General features: G+C 43.2%; 1 protein-coding gene across 1 annotated transcript in view; it reads right to left on the bottom strand.

The window, feature by feature from the left end:
- The window catches only part of LOC124033594 (granule associated Rac and RHOG effector protein 1-like), a 44,481-nt gene continuing 24,065 nt past the window's right edge, over nucleotides 1–20,416 (bottom strand). The window contains 14 exon segments of the mRNA XM_046345673.1: nucleotides 1–1,832; nucleotides 2,442–2,520; nucleotides 2,644–2,781; nucleotides 3,074–3,239; nucleotides 4,313–5,385; nucleotides 5,600–5,725; nucleotides 6,067–6,164; nucleotides 7,549–7,641; nucleotides 7,643–7,708; nucleotides 8,536–8,697; nucleotides 8,823–8,918; nucleotides 9,253–9,393; nucleotides 11,227–11,439; nucleotides 16,856–18,200. Of these exon segments, the coding sequence (XP_046201629.1) occupies nucleotides 1,518–1,832; nucleotides 2,442–2,520; nucleotides 2,644–2,781; nucleotides 3,074–3,239; nucleotides 4,313–5,385; nucleotides 5,600–5,725; nucleotides 6,067–6,164; nucleotides 7,549–7,641; nucleotides 7,643–7,708; nucleotides 8,536–8,697; nucleotides 8,823–8,918; nucleotides 9,253–9,393; nucleotides 11,227–11,439; nucleotides 16,856–17,359 (3,270 nt within the window). The 5' untranslated portion in view covers nucleotides 17,360–18,200 and the 3' untranslated portion in view covers nucleotides 1–1,517.

The raw sequence follows: 20,416 nt of genomic DNA, 5'->3' as shown, positions 1-20,416 counted from the left end.
AATTGCTAGTCATTTTTATTATTTTTTTGTTGTTGCATTGCTGGTACACTTAGGAAGATTCAGTTGCCAGCTCAAGAGAACAATAAGCAACATAAGCCAAGCAGTCCCCCTTCATACCTTCTGTCAGGGTAACATTCTTTTTTTTGTAGATGCCACTAGTAAACCATTTTGACACAGCGGAAAGATGCTAATGGTTACAGTCCAAGGTCTATAAAGATGTTTTTAAAAAAGGCAGCAAAAGGGGAACAGACAAAGCAACACACCCTATATTTTGATTGTGCAAAGCACAGAACTATAAAAAGATATATTTATGTATATACAGCAAACAAATCTGTGTAAACATGGTAAGTATGTTAGTTTTCAGAAAAAATGGTGTCATTTCATAAATACAGGCAACATTGGCATCCGCAAACATCAAAAATGTAACATTCTGGGCATTTTAAATACAGCCCGTAGCCATAGAAACATGGCTAAAAAATACCCTACTCACAATGTTTTAGTGTTTAATGGCATATTTGGTAACCTTTAGATATATGGTGTAGTTAAACTCTGTACTAAAGAAATTAATGTGCCTTCACATCTTGGGGGGGGCGGTTGTAATATGGTATATAACATGTTAGAAAATACAAAAATAAGATTAATACTGTCAATATTTGTACAAGAAAATATTGTATTTTAAAAGGAACAAACATTAGGTTTGAGTTAGTCATTCTGAAGCGAACTGCCAAATCAGGGAAAGAAAAGGAAATGAATGCGCTTTTTGATCAGACTATCACTAGGGCTCTTAACTTTATTAATGATCAATATAATATTCTTACTTCTCTCAGCACCATTTATCTTCTGAACAACGCTTTGGTTGGAAAATAATATTGTGAAAGTGCTATTAATACCAACATGGCACATAGTTACTGCTATATTTTTTTCAATTACACCTCTGCAATGATTTATGTATGCTGAGCCTGCTCAAAGCCTCTTAATAAAAAGTAGTAAATTATTATTTATATTTCAACTTCAGTAATTTACAAGCTATGGAACAGTAGATGTTAGCTGTAATCAGTCATTTTACATGAGATTTGGCAGTTACAGCTATGTAGACAGTATATAATTATGGGGAAAACTGGAGTGCCTCATTTAGAGCCCACCCCCTAAAATCTTATCCCATACACATTTTCAGAAGAAGAAAAGTGGATGATGGCCATGCATGTCTCAAGCTCTTGTCTGAGGAAACACAGTATAAAATGTATCAGGCAGACTAACTGCTGCCAGCATGACATGCATTGCTTACAACATGGCAGTATAGAATGTCTTTCAAATAGGGGGCATTTGAAATGGAAAAATACATACAAAATATTAAGCCAGTATGAACAATGTAATTTTGCCTTAAAACACATACTTAGACTAATGTTTTCAATTGAATGGTTATTCCAAAAGGGCAACATTAATAATGGTCGCAGCGGAACTTGCTTCAGAAATACAGCTACTCTATCATGCCAATGGACTCATTTGTTTGGTCTGTATCAGTACTGGTGAAGGTAGGAGGGCCTGTGCTCATGTTTGATGGGGAAAGATTTAAAGCCCTTGCTGATGGGTTTGTGCTGCTGTTGCTGCTGCTGGGTGTAGTGAGAGAAGCCAGAGGAGATCCCGGTGGAGGGAGGGCAGTCACTGGCAGTGGACCACACCGGAGACTGTAACATCTGCATGGAATCACTCCATTGGCTGGAAGGGATGTTCATCTGGTACAGGGAAGAGCTTGGATTGGGCATGGTGTTGTGTTGAGTGTGAGCGGAGTGCTGCCATGGGGCCTTTGGAGGCCAAGTTTTAGTTTTGCTTTCCTGTGGAGTAGAATGGATGGAAATGGGAGTTGATCAATACAATATCTTTAGCAAGAATAAATAAAAAGCGATTCAATATAACATATCATATACACATACATACATACATACATACATACATACATACATACATACATACATACATACACACACATATATACATACATACACACACATATATACATGTCCTTCTGTAGCTCAGTTGGTAGAGCATGGCGCTTGTAACGCCAGGGTAGTGGGTTCGTTCCCCGGGACCACCCATACGTAGAATGTATGCACACATGACTAAGTCGCTTTGGATAAAAGCGTCTGCTAAATGGCATATTATATATTATTACATATATATACACATATATAATCATACAGAGATATATATATATATATATATATATATATATATATATATATATATATATATATATATATATATATATATATATATATATATAGATATATATATATATATATATATATATATATATATATATATATATAATCATACAGATGCATATACACACACACACACACACATAGTGAACGATAGAGGCTTACATTTTGTGGCCCAATTACTGTGCTGCACACAGACTCCTAAGTACACACTTTCCTTACCTGGTTATTATCATCTCCCAAGTGATGGAGGGGAGGAGAGGGAAGGGTACACACCTCCTGCTCACCACAGCTGTGTTTTCTACAGGCAGAAGAGGAGACATGAAGCTCTACAGCACAATATCAATAGTTCACTTCATGAATAACAAAACAGGTTGTAGGGAAACCAAAAGAACAGTAATACACTATGGTGACTCAGTTGTACCTTCTTTGTTTGACGGCGGCAACAAGATCAGGTCCAGAGAACATGGAGAATAAGCTGTCCCCATTGGCTGAGGATGTCTCATCACTGGAGCTGGCAGAGTCTCCCTGATTGGCTGACCAGCTGCTGTTGACCGCCTCCCTGTTTCACGTAAGTGGCATTCTCAGAACTACTTGAAACACTGAACATCTTGTTCTTACCATTCTACAAATCGAACATCACTAAGAGGCATGTAAGATTGATTGGCATACTTTATAGAGAGATGTTATATACATAGAGGTGTGAATAAATTGTACTAGTAGGCATGTGTCATGTGAGATGGAGTGGTGTATAGAGCCTTGAATGAACTATGTAGTACTACTTTGGGCAGACTATATAGAGCCCTATGTCATATGCAGAGATGTTAGGTATTGATTATGAATGGGGAACGTACCCCTCGCTGTAGTACTCTGGGTGGGACCAGGTCCTGTGCTGCTCATCAGAGACGGGCCAGTTGCCGCGGGTGTTGCTGGGTCGACGGATTTGCTGCACCTGCCGTTTCTGCTGCATGGCCTGGCTGACTCCGGCAACGTAACGCGCAAACTCGGGGTCAGAGCCAACTGCATATGAAAGGGAGAAAACCCCCACAAAAAAAACAGTTCAGTTTGACATCCTCAGCTTTTCTCTGCGTGTTCGCACTCCACAGCTCAAACCATTCAGCCAGACTGTCTACCATAGCAGAAAAAGCACAATAGCCGTAAGTCAGATGAACACAATGGCCTCCACTCAAAGAGTCTGCTGCACTGTAAAAACAGCAACTGACACATTGTAAATTCAGCATATCATTTAAAATGACAAATCAGATATGCTGGGGGGGGCTCACTGTCAGACAACAACCTACATTTACAGTGCATTTGGAGAGATTCTAGTAAGGTCCTGTAGTTTAAAGTTTTTGAAAATGTATCTGAATGAGAGATGTGGCTATGAAGGATTTTCACTTCCTCCTCAGGTTGCACCAGATAATGGCCACTATTCATTCAGGAAATCATATGGAAATCACAGAAACTAGATCATATACTTTTCTGTCAGAGAAGTATCACACCCCAAAATGGCTTTAATGGTTACAATGAGATTATGTAAGCACATCTCCAAACCACAAAACCCCAAGAAATCAAAAGCAACCTATCCTTTCCAGGCATAATGACTGCAGTGCTAAACAGTAGTGTCTCATTTTTCCTTCTCAGTCTTTTGTGAAACAGCCCAGTCAACACAGCTCCAAGCCACACTGCTGACACAGTTCTCTCCTACCATGGAATCCCTGGAGGCTGTGAGCTGCCTGCCTCACCACCACAACCCAGACAACCTACTGATAATGGGGAGGGAGGGGGATTTAACACAGTCCTAAAGGAGGCTACTTTTCTTTATCGGAGGTCAAGACACTGGATCTCACCCTGGATACACTTTGACCAACAATGTGCAGGAAGGAGCCAACTTTCATTGTTATTATATGGAGCCTTTGTAGTTGACTGCATCCTTCAACATGACAATATGCAGGTCACACACTGCTCTGAAGTGTTATTATCAACCACCTAGGTTATGTTCAGTGAGGAACACCGTAGTATACCCCCGTTTCACTCTGTTCCAAAATGTTAACTCCCTACTGAACACCACCCACATTAGAAAAATTACTCACCTGCAGGGTCAAAGGGCAAAGTGTCTCCCAGCACCCCAAACACTCCCTCGTTCTGGTCCCTGTTAGGCCAGGTGTTGTTGCGAGGACCTTGTGGCTTCTGCCCCAGCATCTCAGACATGACACTGTCCATGTAGGTGCTGACCAGCCCCAGGCTGTACAGGTCCGAGCTCAGGTCTGGGAGGCCAGGTGAGCCCCACTGGCCAATGGGCCCAAGGGGGGAGAGCCCTGCTGGGGGAGGGGGGCCCTGGAGAGGAGGCTGCTGCTGGCTGGAACCACTCAGCCACTTGCTTGACATTCTCTGCTGGGGAAGAGCCTGGGGTGGAGGCTGTTGGGAGGGCAGCTGAGGTGGAGCATGCTGCTGCTGACCAATAGGTTGGAGGAGGTGTTGGTAGTACTGCAGTGCCTGCTGGGAGGGCTGCTGTGGTGGTGGTGGCTGCTGCTGCTGTTGTTGTTGTTGTTGCTGCGGCATACTCTGGGTAGGGGGCTGCAGTGAACTGTGAGAGACCGCTTGGGAGATGGGGGTTCGGTCGGTGGCTCCGCTCGGGGGCTTCAGCTCGGCGGCGTTGGCAGACGCTACAGAGTTCCTCCTTTTGACCAGTGGGGAGGCTTGCTGGGACTTGCCCATGTTGAAACCTGAGAGAAAGTCAATGACGTCCTGCATCTCCTGGTCCGTGGGGAGGTTCATGCCCTGGTCGTCACACACTGAACCGTTCTGGGGCTGGGTGGGGTCTGGGTTGCTGGACAGGTTGCCCAGCTGTAAGATGCTCTGCAGTCTCCCGTCTACTGCGTGGCCCAGGCTCTTAAACTGCTTGTCTTCAGAGCTGCTGCCAGAGAGCATGCTATGGGACGGGGTGCTGGGAATGGAGTAGCTGCCCCCACCACCACCACCACCCCCCCCACTGGACACAGAGCTGGAAGAGGCCTTCTTTGTGAATTTGGAAGTTAGCTTGGAGATAGTTTTGGGCAGTCCACTGGAGGCTTTGGAGCCATTTCCAGGAGGCAGGTCTACCTGCATCCCGTAGTCAGGGCTCTCCCGCTGTAACTGCATCTGAATGGTGGGCAAGGCCTGTTCTCTGTGGAGGGAGAAGATAATAAGCATTCAATGGCATGGAAAATTACAATAGCTAGCTAGCTTTTTCAAGATTTTCTTTCAGGGCAAATGTAAACTGAAGCTTGAGAATGAGAGCTACACCTCTGTCAACCAATGCAAACACACAGCAGGTTGATTTTTTCTCGGAATTAAAAATGCAAATGTGAAAATGCCTTGGACAATACACATCCACTCACTTGCACTCCTTCCACCTATTGATGTCAAAGACGGCAGTATATAGCACGTCCACCAGGCCGAGGGTCTTCTCTGGGTCCAGACTCCGCTGCAACAGAGACATGGTGGCTGGGTCCTCTTTCAGGCACCTACACACAGGACAGTCAGGACACAGCACGACTGGCATGTCCAACATAACACAAATATATTTATAGAAGGTCTGTTAATACTTCACTTTACTGTCCAAATGTGATAGTTGATTGAGTCCAGTGTTGGCTTATGTGGATAGAAAGTATGTAGTTTGCCGATTTAGCCAATTGTATGTCAAAGGGTTCTGAACACTTGGAATTCCCTTGCTAAGATAAAGCTACAAGCTTTAAGCTGCAAGCTAAATGTATTTATTAGCCAAATTATTTTTTGGACATGTAAAGCAAGCAGATTGTTTTTTCCACAGAGGGCAGAAGAGACAAATATGAATAATCCTACTCACCATGTGGAGGGTACTTGTACCACAACTCTGGAGCCCTCCAGAGCAATCTGTGGAGCATAGGCTTCCTTGTTCTCCATCTGAGCAGTATCAACAACCACCTGTCCACACAGTCATTCAGAGAGCTGCATCAGCACAGCTTCTAATAGAATGCATTCCCTCATAGCCAGTTACGCTTGTGCAAGCAATTCTACAGCATTATATTGGCCCTTTTTTATCTGGACTCTGACTGTAAGCAAAGCAGATAGAGTACCAATCTGTCCACAATAACACACCAGTCTCCTCTAAAATAGAAAATGGATATAATGAAATAAGATCTAGTACTAACTCTGCCCATAGTCAGAGCATGTGGGCAAAGGCAATGTAAGCTACTTTGGGTGAACAACAAATATCCACGCTTTCAGGTATCCAGCCCAATATTTTCCAGTAGTTCTTTGAAAAAGAGGCAAATGCAACTGGGTCATGGGGAGGGAGGACCCTCCTTCCTGTCTCACAGGAAGTCAGCCTATTGTCATTTATATAGCAGGTGTATCCTCAGGACCTCTGGGCAGTCAGAGGGCTGAGTCCAGGCCTGTGAGAAACATACCACCACACCCACCAGGTCTCAGACTCACAAGGTCACAGGCAAAGAGAGAGAAAAACAAGAGCGAGATGCAGCAGCATAGGCTCCCAAAAAAGGAAAATTGGCCAATTTAGTTGTTGAGAACTTGAAAATTAACATCCCAGAAATAATAAAGTCATTTTCACTGTCTGGCAGATCCGCTCTATAAGTAATGTTAAGAGAAGGTGGTCTGTTCTTCAGAGCTCATAACCAGATAAGGAGTTCATGTAAAGCTCCCATCCACCACCAGGGTTTGTTTTACACACAGCGCTGCTGTTGGGTGGATAAGAACACTCCCCAGGCCTGACGCACTAAATATTACAGACCACACTGAGGAAATAAAGTAGAGTAGGAGGACTGCTGCTTTCTCTCTGTTGGCTGGGGGAGACTCGTTTCAAAGTGAACAGCCAGAGATCTGTTTGAAGATCCAACCAGATGACCCCATCCTTTACCCAGATGCTGCAGGAATGTTGGCTTCACTGTGTGTCTACAACGAGTTTGTTTACACCTCTTGGACGTTCAAAGGAACCCAACATACCTTCCCATCATCTCGATTACACACCTCCCAAACAAAGGGGCTCTAGGTTACAATAGACTACAACTTGCAGCCAGGCCCAGAGCTATAATGTAGAGGCTTCACTAAGCAGAGGCTGTAGAGTTATAGTGAATCTGCCCAAGGCAGGGACCTCTATCGAATTAAATATTCCTTTACCTTTTCATAAAATAAGTGAAGTTGGTTGAACCACATGGCCGTACTGCTAAATCAAAACAATCCATCAGCTAATTTAAGTTGAGACAACAGTTTGTTGACATCTAATGAGACAAGTATTTTAATCTGGGTGCATTTGCTGCCCTTGTTGACATCTTAAGTGCTTTGTACTCACCAGTCCCGCCTGAGCGAACAGTAACTGGACGGCAGTCTTGCAGGCCATTCTCCAGCTGGAAGGGCAGACCTGGTTGAGGACCTCAGTAACGGGGGGAGTCGTCCCGGGGAGTCACTCCGTTCTGCCCCACTGCCTCTTTAATGAGCTGCAACATGGTGTGCTGAGGATACAAAACAGGGTGGCCGGTGTGAAAACAAGACTTCTTCTGCAAGGCAATAATGTGGATCTGACAAAGATCCACTTCGGATTTAAACTTTTTTTTTTTGCCAAATAAAGGCATGGTGGAGCAATATTGAGTGTGGGTCCTATTCATCTCTTCTAAAACACAAACAATCACCAGAACAGGAAACAGTAACAACTACAAAGTCCAGGGACTAAGTCCCCTCTTGTTAAAGTGTCTAGGCTCTCTAGTTCAAAGGGTCCTGATGATGAATGTGCTGTTTATTTCTGAATTTGGTAAATGGTGAGTCAGATAACTGACAGATAGATAGTGTGTGCAATTATCACACAAGTTAGTTTTGTCCCACAGACTGGAGGAGAATCCATCTGTAAACTAACGACGCAGATGCTGATTCTATCCAGACCCAAGGCATCAAATGTACCATGGAATAAGTGTTAAGACATCCACATCAAAACATTAAAGCCTTGCCAAATACAAGACTCACAAACCACGTAAGTCATCAGTGGTTGAAATGACCGTCTAAGCGGCACTCACTTCCTAGAGAGCAGAGTGATCCATTCTGGTCAGCAAGGTCGGACTATGAAAGACTTAGGAAACCACCCATCACAGTAGCCTAGCGCCAGGTTGAGAGCGAGCCAATGCCAGGGGTGTATTCACAATGTTGCAGATAGAAATGTATTAAAAAGAACTGAATACGACTCCTGAGCTGATGACTCCCAATTTAACATGAGACTATCATATATGTTCTATGCAATATCTGAACATTCTATAACGTCAAGTCCTCCATAACAGACCGCAGGGAATACCGTTTTCAGTTTGAGGTTGTCAGCCGCCGACTCGTTGAAGGACACTCCTTTGAGGAAGTGGGCACCAATCTGCACAGGGATGGTGGGCAGTTCACACTGAATGGGCTGGGAGATGGTCTGCATCCTGCCAGCCTGCTGGGCCTCTGCCTCACTGCAGCAACCCTACATAGTAGAGCGAGAGACAGATAGGTTTGAGACTGGGTTTTTCCCTTATCACAGCCACTATAATAAAAGGCTTTACCATTCCTAATGAGCTATAATACATCCTGTGCTTAGAGTAAACATACCTGTAAAGCTGCCTCCACAGATTTGGGATTGAGGTGAAAGCCAGCCTTCAGTGCATATTCACTGTGGCCCATACTTTCTAGTGCTGCTTTATAAGCCTGGCGAAAGAAAATACAAAATCATTTGTATAAACATGTAAGTCAGGCTGGCAATTGCTTCATCCAGTCCTTTCATATCCAAGCCATCAACACATTGATTTGAAGCAGCCCTTGTGCTGTAGGGCACTATTGACCCAGTCAGAAATGGAACCCTATTTCATATATAGTGCAATACTATTGACCAGAGCCCTGATTAAAAATATTGCACATTACAGGGAAAATGACCAGGAATAAGGCTCTGGTCAAAAGCAGTGCACAAGCCTATATTGGGGAATAGGGTGTCATTTCAGACATTGACCAAGGCTGTGGTGGTCCTGCTGCGTGCGCCATCTACCTGTAAGGCATTGTCGATCTTCATGTTGAGCTCCTTCAGATGGTGATCAGGGATGTTGGGGTTGTTGGAGCAGAAGAGCTGCTGGACCTGGATGCCTGCCAGGCAGCCGTCACGTCCCCTCTCCCTCAGACGTCCCGTGGCCTGGAACACAGCACAGTCTCAGGTCACATAGCAGTTTACACACAGCATTGATTGATGACCAGACAAAAACAGAGTAGGCCTATGTTTGTATTATCCAGATAAAACAGTTTAGAAATCTACTACAGAGGCATATTTGACAGAACAATAACAGGCGACATGGAGATTTTCATTGATCATTTTCATATTTCAGATAGGCCTAGTTTGGGTGGCTACATGTTTAAAAGATGGCTGTAACGTCGCACTGCATTCAATATTATGGGATGAAGATAACATTCTGGCAAATTAATTACGGTATTTGTGAGGAAGAAAAGGGCAGTTTACTTGACAGTTGGCAACGAGCAATTTAGTGCAATACCGTAGGCGGCTCTCCAAAGTGATAGCGTGCAGTGCAGACAGACCATGCTTTCCATCCAATCCTGCAACCCCGCTGCATACAGGGCAGCAGTATGATTCTGCTCTGGACTCTAGAGAAGTGACATGACATCCATACCTAGTTGATATTGGCTGCTAACAATGACTTTCAGCTACAAATGCAAAATGTGTAAAACACAGCTTATTTCTATATGTTGCGTTTGAAACGGCATCAACGTTTATGGCTGTAATGACAGGCTACATTGGAGCAGAAATTGTGCGTGCATGTACATGCGTGGGGTCACGAGCTTTGAACCACTGCTTTTTGGGGGTTGCGGGTCAAAAAGTTTGAGAACCAATGAGCCAACAAACAGATTAACGATTTGCTGTAGCGCTATAGGATTGGGTGCAGTGCAAATGTCAAACTGTATGGAGAGCGGATTTCCATAAATATCCTTGATCACCAAACAATTTAACCGTTTACTTTGCAGGCATTAATTACGAGCATAGACGTACTGGTCTTTCGGTATGTCATACTGGTCTTTTGGCCATGTCAAAATTGCTTGAAATGTGTCATTTATTTATGAAGCTTGCATTTGGAATTTGTTCAAATTAATTATTATATAATCAAAGTGTGTTGTAGACAAACTAATGAAAAGGGCTCCCTGGTAGCCTCTAACAGACATATTCGTATTTGAACAAGTCATTGCATGTATAGATTACATATTTTTACTTGACTCGCCTCGCACTTAGAACGCACAACTTGGACTTGATTTGAGACGCGACCCGTTCTACTTGTGACTATTTCAGAGTCGGACCTTGACTTTAGACTGGCTTGTGACTACAATAATAGTGACTTGGTTACACATCTGGTAGATTGTACATTTCAGAACAGTGTTGGGCCTAGATTTGTGAATAACTGCTTCTATAGAGGGGAGACCGACCGCCTCCCTCTATGGAAACTGCCCAACAGTGCAGTGAGGCCCGGCCTGGCCCAGCCCGGCCATATCGCAGCAGCACATTCCAGCAGGATATCCAGCCCCGTTCCCTCCAGGGCTAACACCCCACATGCCAGGGCTTAACAGATCAATCAGGCCACTCACGATTCTCCATTCTGGCTCCAATGTACAGAGCAAAGCTCCAAATGTGCCGGGGGGGCTGTTACTAGCTACGGGATTAGCCAGCTAGCTCCTCTCACAAAACAGCCTCCATTTCAGTTAGCTAGGGTTTGTTTGGGGATGTGTAGGCCTATCTTAAAGTGGAGGAGGGAAAACTATCAATACAGGCTCATATACTGTATATACAAACTTCTCAACAGGAATTAAGTGGAAATTGAGGCTGGAATGGTAGCTGACTGCATTTCATAGGAATGTATAACAGTCAGCTTGTCACGTTTTGAACACAGCCTATTTCCACCAGCTAGTCACACCAGGAAGCTCCTTGGTGAGTCCTGGGGGCGCCCTGGCCTCCATGTCCAAATACCTCGGCTGCACCCTTCCATGATCGTGAAGCCTCCTCCAGCTCCGTCAGGGGCCCAGGACAGGAGCTCTGGGAGCGGACATTGCTGCGTCGCTCCTGGGCCTGGGCGAGGGCCTCCGCCAGGCACGACTGGGCCACAGGCTGCACCTTCTGCAGGGCCTGGGATAGGAACTGGAAGTGCACCTGCATCACTGTTAGGAAGCAACGACCCAGCACCTAGAGAGAACAACATTCAAAGGTGATCAGGACAACATAGAAAATCAAGAACACTAGCCTATTGGTTTGGGGGATTGGTCAAGGTCAATGATTAATGAAGAGAGACACGGCAGAAAAGCAGGAATTCCCTATAATATCAACAACAATAAAAAATCACACCCCTGACAAGATTAAATTAGTGGGAGCCTTGATCATTCATCATTGTTTTCTAAGAACACTAGTTCTCAAAGCATATGGCCTTGGCATTCCTTGTTTTTCATTACTCAGACAGTTACTTAAGTGATGTTAGCTTCAGAGACTTGGTTGTTTAAAATTCTCCTTAAAAACAATTACATCTTTGATAACCCTCAGAGTCCTCTTAAATCAGTCCTAAATAGAGTCACAGGTATTGCATCAATTTACTGCTTAAAGATGCTCTTGTTTGAGGAAAACCCAGCTTAAGAACATGACATTATTACCCACAAAAACAACTTGTAAGAAAGTATATTGTGAAGGGCTATAACCCAAAAACAGTTCAAGGCTGGATAAAGGCTGCATTACACCGAGTCACTGAAGAGCACTGTCTATTTAATAGTTCAATTTCAACTGGTTCATATCACTAGAACATTATGGAAAACATTTGACAGGCTAACATTGTACAAAAAAAAAACAGCTCAAGTTGTGGCAGGATGAAATAAAAAAAATGTCTCTATATCAAGGCCATGTTCTGCTGTGCCGCTTGATAACACATCCTCTCATTTTCCACACAACACCAGTCTACAGTGCAATGTTACCCAAGCAAATAACTTTCTACCATATTTGGGAATCTCAGTTTGATTTTATAACACAGTCTACTCTGAGAGTCAAGGCCTAGCACTGTAGTTGTAAAGCACAACAAGCAATGCTTACAACTGGAAACAAAGTTCGCTCTTCTCCTTCAACTTAATAGTGGAGCAGATTTTTCCACATCATGATGGCACCGTCCCAGACCCTGTGCAACGGGCAATTCATATAAACAATAAGGTTCACATAAACAATAAGGTTCACATTTACATAAGTGAAGGAAAGAATTGTAAAGCTGTAGGAGTCAGACATGTTTGTTGTCCAGTTAGCAAAAAGAGGAGCAAAACAAGAGCAACCGGACACCACAGCCGGCTCACTGTGGTCACAGGGTTCTTTTTCAGGTACGTGCTGAAAATATAATTTGGCTGAGCTGTTAAGGACAGAAATATGCCACCCTGTTTAAAAGTAGACAGGAACAACAAGGCTGGGATGTCCTCATTCTTTAACACCACATCATGGGGGCACAGACACAGACTAGGCCTATACACTTACGGACCATTTCCAAGGCTAGGTCCAAACCCTTTAGAGCCCTCTTCAGCTCTGATTCTGAAATAGGACCAAATAACAGTTAACATAAGGGAATTGGTCAAACATGCAGTATTGGTTCTGAACCAAGAGTTATGAGGGTGAGAAACACGTGCTGCTTATGTTGGACTGCTAATCACAGTATAAACACTGGTAACACCTCACTCTCAAATGACTAATGCATACCAAACACTGGCTCAATTAATAATGATATGAGATGGTCCCTCTTCCCTCATTTTCCTAATGCAGACTATCAAACAAATTGTAGGCTGTCACGGAATTGAGTGGCGAATTGTTTAACATAAAATCTCTGTGAATGTAACAAAAGCCTTATTATTACAGATTATGGTTACACAATGTCAATGCTTTCTTCATTTCCAACATATTTTGAGAACAGTGTTTTCCCGGTGGTTTTCCGCTAATTGCATTTTGGAACATTTGCACGTCACCAAAACAGCCATGTGCGCATTGTTGAGCTTATAATATGAAGAAATAAAAAAGTTAACATTTTAATCTAAAAATGGTCTGATCAGCCTCTGCTTTTTTAAGTGCAGTGGTTGTATGGATTTTGGATGTGTCATCCCAGAACTGTCCCAGTGTCTGTTTTGAAACGTAGACCTAGATCGTCCCAGTGACAAAAATGTGCCCTTAATTACCAGCCCTGGAGGGAATTATTTTATAAAGACATAAAAAGTATTTGGTTGTAATTGTAATGTTGCAATATTTTATAGGCTACCAAAAGGTGGCCAACCATTTGAGACAGGCTTGAATATGAATAGCCAATAGAGTGTAGCCAACATTTGTGTCTGATTCTCTATGGTTAAAAATATAGTAATGCATTTTCTTTTGCAAAGTCATACAATGATGTAAAATGGTGTTAAAGACCATTTATTTATTTTAAGTGACTTACGCTTTTGGTTAAAATTTTATAAAAATCAGTCCTACTTGTCCAAAGGCGAAGAGGCAAAAAAGGTCATGAATAGCTCTGCATTCTGAAAAGTGATGTCAAATTGCTTATAATACCATTAATACTATTATTTTTGGACCAGCTGCACAGAACACTATAAAAAGGACAGAACAGACAAACTACAAAAGGACATGATTATGTAGCAAGAAAAATGTAAAGGTTGCAACAAAAGATGATTAATCACACATGGGGATAAGATGAAATTTCAAATTGGCTCATGGAAAATATGAGGAATAAAATTACAGGGCCAAGCCAACTTTTAGCCGCATACAAGGCTGAAAGGCAGGCTTAAACAGTAAGAATGAATCAAAAAACTCATCTTCCCCATTAACTAAGGGCACGTGTAGTGCGAGGACACATCTATTGTCTTCTTGAAGGGGAAATCATCTATCCCAGGAGTGAGAATAAAAACCAGATGCCTTCGTGTTTCATGTTTTCTTCCTGTCTAAGATACCTCTTTAGTGCTGTTAGTGAGTAGCCCGCAACATATTAGCCTGTCTTCTGTAGGATGGGCATTTCCAAAGGTAACATCTATAGACCCTTTTCCAGTACACGACACACTGATGTCACGTACAGATGCATGAGAGTCTTGGCGGAGGTAAGAAAACCATCGCGATCTGTGTCCATTCGACAGCCTACTTCTAAACAAAACTTTTCAGGGTTTTCATACTCTTATGACGTTTTGACTCTTGCATAAACAGTCGCTAAGAATATATTTGGTGATCTTTGCAAAATAACTAATTTTGGAAGTATCAGTTTGCTATAATGCTAACGCTCATTGATATAGGCTGTAGCAAAAGCTAGCCAAATAGCCATTTTACTGGTTAAAGTGGTTTTTAAGAATAATGCTGTTGATTTGTGATGACACAAAAATAAGACATTCATACGAGCCTTAAAATCCAATCATAATCCAAAAGTAGTTTGAAATGCACTCCTAAGCGACATGTAAACAGAGTGTTTTTTTTGCCATTCTATTTTTCAGGGGTGTTTTGAGAGTGCTGCTAGTGCAGTTGTCTGCCTGGCTCTGGCCCTGGCCCTGCCTGCACTATGGTTACCTCATGTTCAGAACCAGGAGAAGATCTCAATGTCTTCTCCTCGTCTTCTCCTAGTCTTCTCCTCCAGTGGGTTTTGAGAAGGACACGAGGAGAGAGGATGCGAGGAGTATGCAATCGAAACCAGGACTCCTGTCTGGCTGGCCTGACCTTCGCTCCCTCTGTGGTTTCGCTCATACACTCAGTAGACTGCCCCCTAATAAACAGTGACATTTTCATGCATATTTGGCAGCTGAGACACTTTGAGCAGCCAGTGTAGCCAAGCTCCGATAAAAACACATTTTGTTTTCCATACTGACTGGACTTTCTGGATTTTAGGGAAGGGGGGGGATTATCCTGCTTCCTTCAACATTCCACAATTCTCCCAACTCAAAATGTATTTTTTTGTTCTTCATACAGACACACAATTATATCTTTTACATACAACTGCCAAGATAAATGTTCATAAACACGCACAAATGGAAAAGTCCTTTGTCACAAATGTAGTAAATCTCTGGGGGCATTGAAACGGCCAAATCTGAAGGTGTACCATGTATGCATGTGAAAAGCAATTTTACATAAACAATATTCAGCTGCTTATGGAGGAAATGGGGGTGGAATAAAAAGTGATGCCGTAATCTGTGGAATAGAGTGAAACTCACTGGTCTAGTAAAGGTACACAGTAGGCCTATGATGCACATGGCCATTTCGGACTTTGTCTGTTGATAGATTCCTTCTACTCAACCAGGTCTGAATATCTTATTCATTCCTCAATTCCTGCATATTGGCAAGAGAGGTAGAGCAAAAGCACACTTATTTGACAAACGCACTGTTGTTATTCACAGACGCTAGCTGAAGCCAGAGTGAGTCAGTGTGGCTGCCAGACAGTCCTGCCGCAGTCTGAACTTTCACTGAGTTGGGCTTCCCCTCCTTTAATATTTATCTGTGCATATCCAAGACCACAGAGTCTAAATTACAGATTGTGGTGCAAAAGTCTTTCCTGCTCTGGGCACAACCACATCCACTGAGGCCCTGCAGTCCCTCTCATAAAACAGCCCTGGCCTGAACATTCAGCTTATTCACTCACTGTCTGCCACCGAGGCCTTGCTTCCTAAATCTGTTTAATCTCCAGGATGAGAGCATAGACATCTCAAACATTCACTACACAAGAGGCAATTTGCTTGCTGCCTAAACAGAGGAATTAAAAATAACTACATAAATTGGCATTTCTCTTGAGTACTATTTAGGAGTGCACTACCCTGTAACCTCTTCATTTCTGACTGGCGAGGCAGGAGGCACAGCTGTGGCATCAGGAGCACATAAGGCTTCTCATCCACAAAACACTAGTGAAGTCTAATTTCAGTTACTATTTCCCCAATCAAAACACTCACTGTAAGCAACTTTGCTGGCCTGTAATAGACAGACCGATCACCCTGCATGCTCAGTCAGACTCTCTCTCAGCATAAACGATGGTTCCTGCCCTCTTCTCACATTCTCAGTGCTTTTCGCACCTCGCCCTCAGATCCTAGCACCCGCTTAACATTGGGCGTCAGGACCTAATTTCAGCCAAGAAATTCTGAATCAAGGAGCAATGCATTCTGAGAGAATTTAGCTGGGCATCTTAGCAGCAGCCTTGCCCTAGAAAAATGGAACATAAGAAACAAAGCAAAAAGTGCAAAAGAAATTGCAAAAAATTATAGTCTAGACCCTCATAACAAAATGTGGTATTTTTAAAAAGTTCCCTTTTTGCAAAACATGCTTATTGACAGCAGGGGAGGCTGGTAGGAGGAGCTATAGGATGACAGGCTCATTGTAATGGCATAAATGGAACAGTCAAACATATGGAAACCACGTTTGACATCCCAATTCCAGCCATTACAATGAACCTTTCCTCCTATAGCTCCTCCTACCAGCCGCCCCCGATTGACAGGGAAATGGAAAGGAGGGGAATGGAAAAGAATCATGTTATTTTACAGGTAGGCCTAATTGTCAGGATAATGTAATAACTTTACTTTTGACAGGTGTTCAGTGTATGTCCAGGTCAGTAACTGTAACCTTGGCAACCCCTTACCTCCACATCCTGCAGGCTGAAGTCATTCTGGTCTTTGAAGTTGGCAGCCCCAGCACTCAGCTCCATCAGCATCTTGGCGATCTCTGGCTTTATTGCTGCAGTCAGCCGGCTGGCCGCCTCCATGACATGTTCCTGCACGTCCTTAAGTTGCATAGCTGCTTTCGAGTAGTGAGAGTTCCTGAACACGCTGCTGAACAGGTCAGTGAGAAAGGCGCTGGCCCTGCAGAACACATTCAGTGCATCCAGGTACTTGGAGATGCCCTGCTGGATGTCGGCGACCGCAGTGGTGTTGGGGGTGGAGGGAGGTGGTTGGCAGCTGCCGGGCATACCCACCCCGGTGGAGCCACCCATGGGGGAGCAGGTGGAGCCCAGGGGGGCGCTGAGGGTCCGGCTCAGCTCAGGCATCTGGTACTGCTGGTGCTGCTGCACTTTCTGCTTGGACCCGCCGAGCAAAAAGCGCCGCTTGTAGTCCATTTTACTTTCCTGCGCACTACAACAATACATAAGTGTCAGGCTGACTCTGGAAGCTCCGGATTTCAGCCAACCAGAAGCTCTCTCTCTCTTATAGAATACAACAAACCAATAGTCCTGGAATTTATGTAAAAAGACAACTTAAGGGCTCCATCTACCAGAAATTCATCTCAAAATGCTTTGTAACTAACAGAGTGATGCAGGGTAGAGAATTGTTGACTAAGTGTGATGTTTATGTGCAGCCCTGCTGCAGGTCACGGTGGACAGTCCCAGCAAAAATAAAAAGGTAGAAATGCAAATTCCCGAATTGGACTCAAAAGGAGTCAATGGTTTATGAGAGGACAGTGCAAAAAACTGAAAACACTCCACGATTCTCTCATTCCAAGACAAGATTCATGTGCATAACAATTCCTTCAAATAGAAGCAGAAAATGTACTTTTGTATAACATATATAGTTAGAATCTTTAAAAGCTGTAAGCAAAAAAAGCAAAGAATCTGAAAAGAAATGTGGCACTGGTCAACAGCAAGGAGTCTGACAAAGAGAGACAAAATCTGTTATCCAGTAGGACAATGGTGCCTTGTCACTTCACTTCCTCTCTGTGTGTATGGAGCAGAGTGGAGGGCAGACAACCAGTCCGTCAGAGATTCTCTTCACACTGTCTGTGGCGGTTAAAAGGAAGCCAGCTGATAGGACTGCTGTTGGAAACTTTGCCGGCCTCCTCAACGTCCTCGCCGTTTCCTTCTGCTGGCTGAGGTAGTTAATCACTGCGGAAACAAAAATGTGCTCCCAGATCTCGCCGCTTCTCCTCCACAAAATGCAGATTAGAAGAGCGACAAAAGAACAAATGTATCTGTAAGGCCTCTAGGTCGTTTCCTAAGGGAGGAAAAAGGAGAAACAAAAAGAAAGTAACAATGATTTCAGAGGAAGGATTCAAATGTTCTGTTTTTTCCAATAAAACATGGCAGTTGAAGCAGTTCTTGGGAAGATAATAAAAATAATTGTGAATGCTTATAAACTCAAGTAAGCATTTAGTCTAATGAATTACACTAGGTTGTGACAATATTGTGCAACTACTTACAGTAGCCCAACTCAACAGCCAAAAAAACCGAACAAGATAAAACAGAAAATTGAGGGTTTCGCATAATCAGGTGTTAATTCTTTATCCCATTAGACTAATTTCATATTAGCCTTCATAAATAAATGATAGACATGACCGCACTGTAGATCCCTGCATACACAAGCAACACTTCTAGACTGGTACTAACGTTGTACCTCACTCACTAATAACTCCTCTACAAAAGGAAATACAGCCACAGACAAATGTCTGCAAGCGCTCATTGTTGGAAAACAGTGGTGATCTGTCTTAATGGAACACACACACACGGGGGAGTTAACAATATCCCCTTTCAAAATCTAAGCAGCAAATTGTCAACAGAAACCGGTTTCTCTCCTTGGTAGTTATGTAATTATGTAAATAAGCATAATCCTATTTGCATGTTTAGGAGAAACAAATGCCAGCATGTATCATTACCTAGCATGAGAAAGAAATGGTGATAATACGCCACAGTAGTGGAGAGATGTCCATGTCAATACTTGGAAATGTACCCGTTTCCTTTCTAGATGTAGGCCATAGCTAGCATAAGGCTAGGAAATTCAGACAAAAGCAATTTGGTAAGCAATACTAAAACATTTACAATTGTTATCTGGGGTGTTGCTGTACTGTTTCTTGATACTAGAATCCCCTGATGAGATCACACCTTAAATGGCAAAAATAAAAGTAAATCATACTGGATAGGCCAGCCCCACTGTGTAGGCCTCTTATTAATTCTGTTGTGGAACGCTCTGAGTTATCACTCAGCCCCATGCTTACAGCTACAATGTTGTTTGGGGATGAGGGAGCAACTCGTGGAAAAAAAAAAACAAGCCACAGCTTTTCCTCAGGATAACACCAAGACACCCGTCATTGTGTGCTGCTCAGACAGCCTGTGCATTGTACGTGGCCTTTATCAACCACAAACATTCCACCACTGTTTGTATCTACAATGTTCCACTGACCTTAACCTCTTGCACCACAGTATCTCTACTTGCACATCTTTCACTCTAGTATTAACTAGGCAAGTCAGTTAAGAACACATTATTGTCAATGACGGCCTAGGAACGGTGGGTTGACTGCCTCATTCAGGGGCAGAACGACAGATTTTCACCTCGGGGGATCCAATCTTGCAACCGTACAGTTAACTAGTCCAAAGCAATAACGACCTGCCTCTCTCGTTGCACTCCACAAGGAGACAGCCTGTTACGCGAATGCAGTAAGCCAAGGTAAGTTGCGAGCTGGCATTAAACTTATCTTATAAAAAACAATCAATCATAATCACTAGTTAACTACACATGGTTGATGAAATTACTAGATATCTAGTGTGTCCTGTGTTGCATATAATCTGACTGAGCATACAAGTATCTAACTGAGCGGTGGTAGGCAGAAGCAGGTGCGTAAACATTCATTCAAACAGCACTTTTGTGCGTTTTGCCAGCAACTCTTCGTTGTGCGTCAAGCATTGCGCTGTTTATGACTTCAAGCCTATCAACTCCCGAGATGAGGCTGGTGTAACCGAAGTGAAATGGCTAGGTAGATAGCGTGTCATACGTCACTCGCTCTGTGCCTTGCAGTGGTTGTTCCCCTTGCTCTGCATGGGTAACGCTGCTTCGAGGGTGGCTGTTGTCATTGTGTTCCTGGTTCGAGCCCAGGGAGGAGCGAGGAGAGGGACGGAAGCTATACTGTTACACTGGCAATACTAAAGTGCCTATAAGAACATCCAATAGTCAAAGGTTAATGAAATACAAATGGTATAGAGGGAAATAGTCCTATAATTCCCATAATAACTACAACCTAAAACTTCTTACCTGGGAATATTGAAGACTCATGTTCAAAGGAACCACCAGCTTTCATGTTCTCATGTTCTGAGCAAGGAACTGAAACGTTAGATTTCTTACATAGCACATATTGCACTTTTACTTTCTTCTCCAACACTGTTTTTGCATTATTTAAACCATATTGAACATGTTTCATTATTTATTTGAGGCTAAATTGA

This window comes from Oncorhynchus gorbuscha, linkage group LG04 (assembly GCF_021184085.1).
Source record: "Oncorhynchus gorbuscha isolate QuinsamMale2020 ecotype Even-year linkage group LG04, OgorEven_v1.0, whole genome shotgun sequence".
NCBI classification, from domain to species: domain Eukaryota; kingdom Metazoa; phylum Chordata; class Actinopteri; order Salmoniformes; family Salmonidae; genus Oncorhynchus; species Oncorhynchus gorbuscha.
The sequence above is the reverse complement of the archived record's forward strand: the minus strand, read 5'-3'. Positions and strand labels throughout refer to the sequence as shown.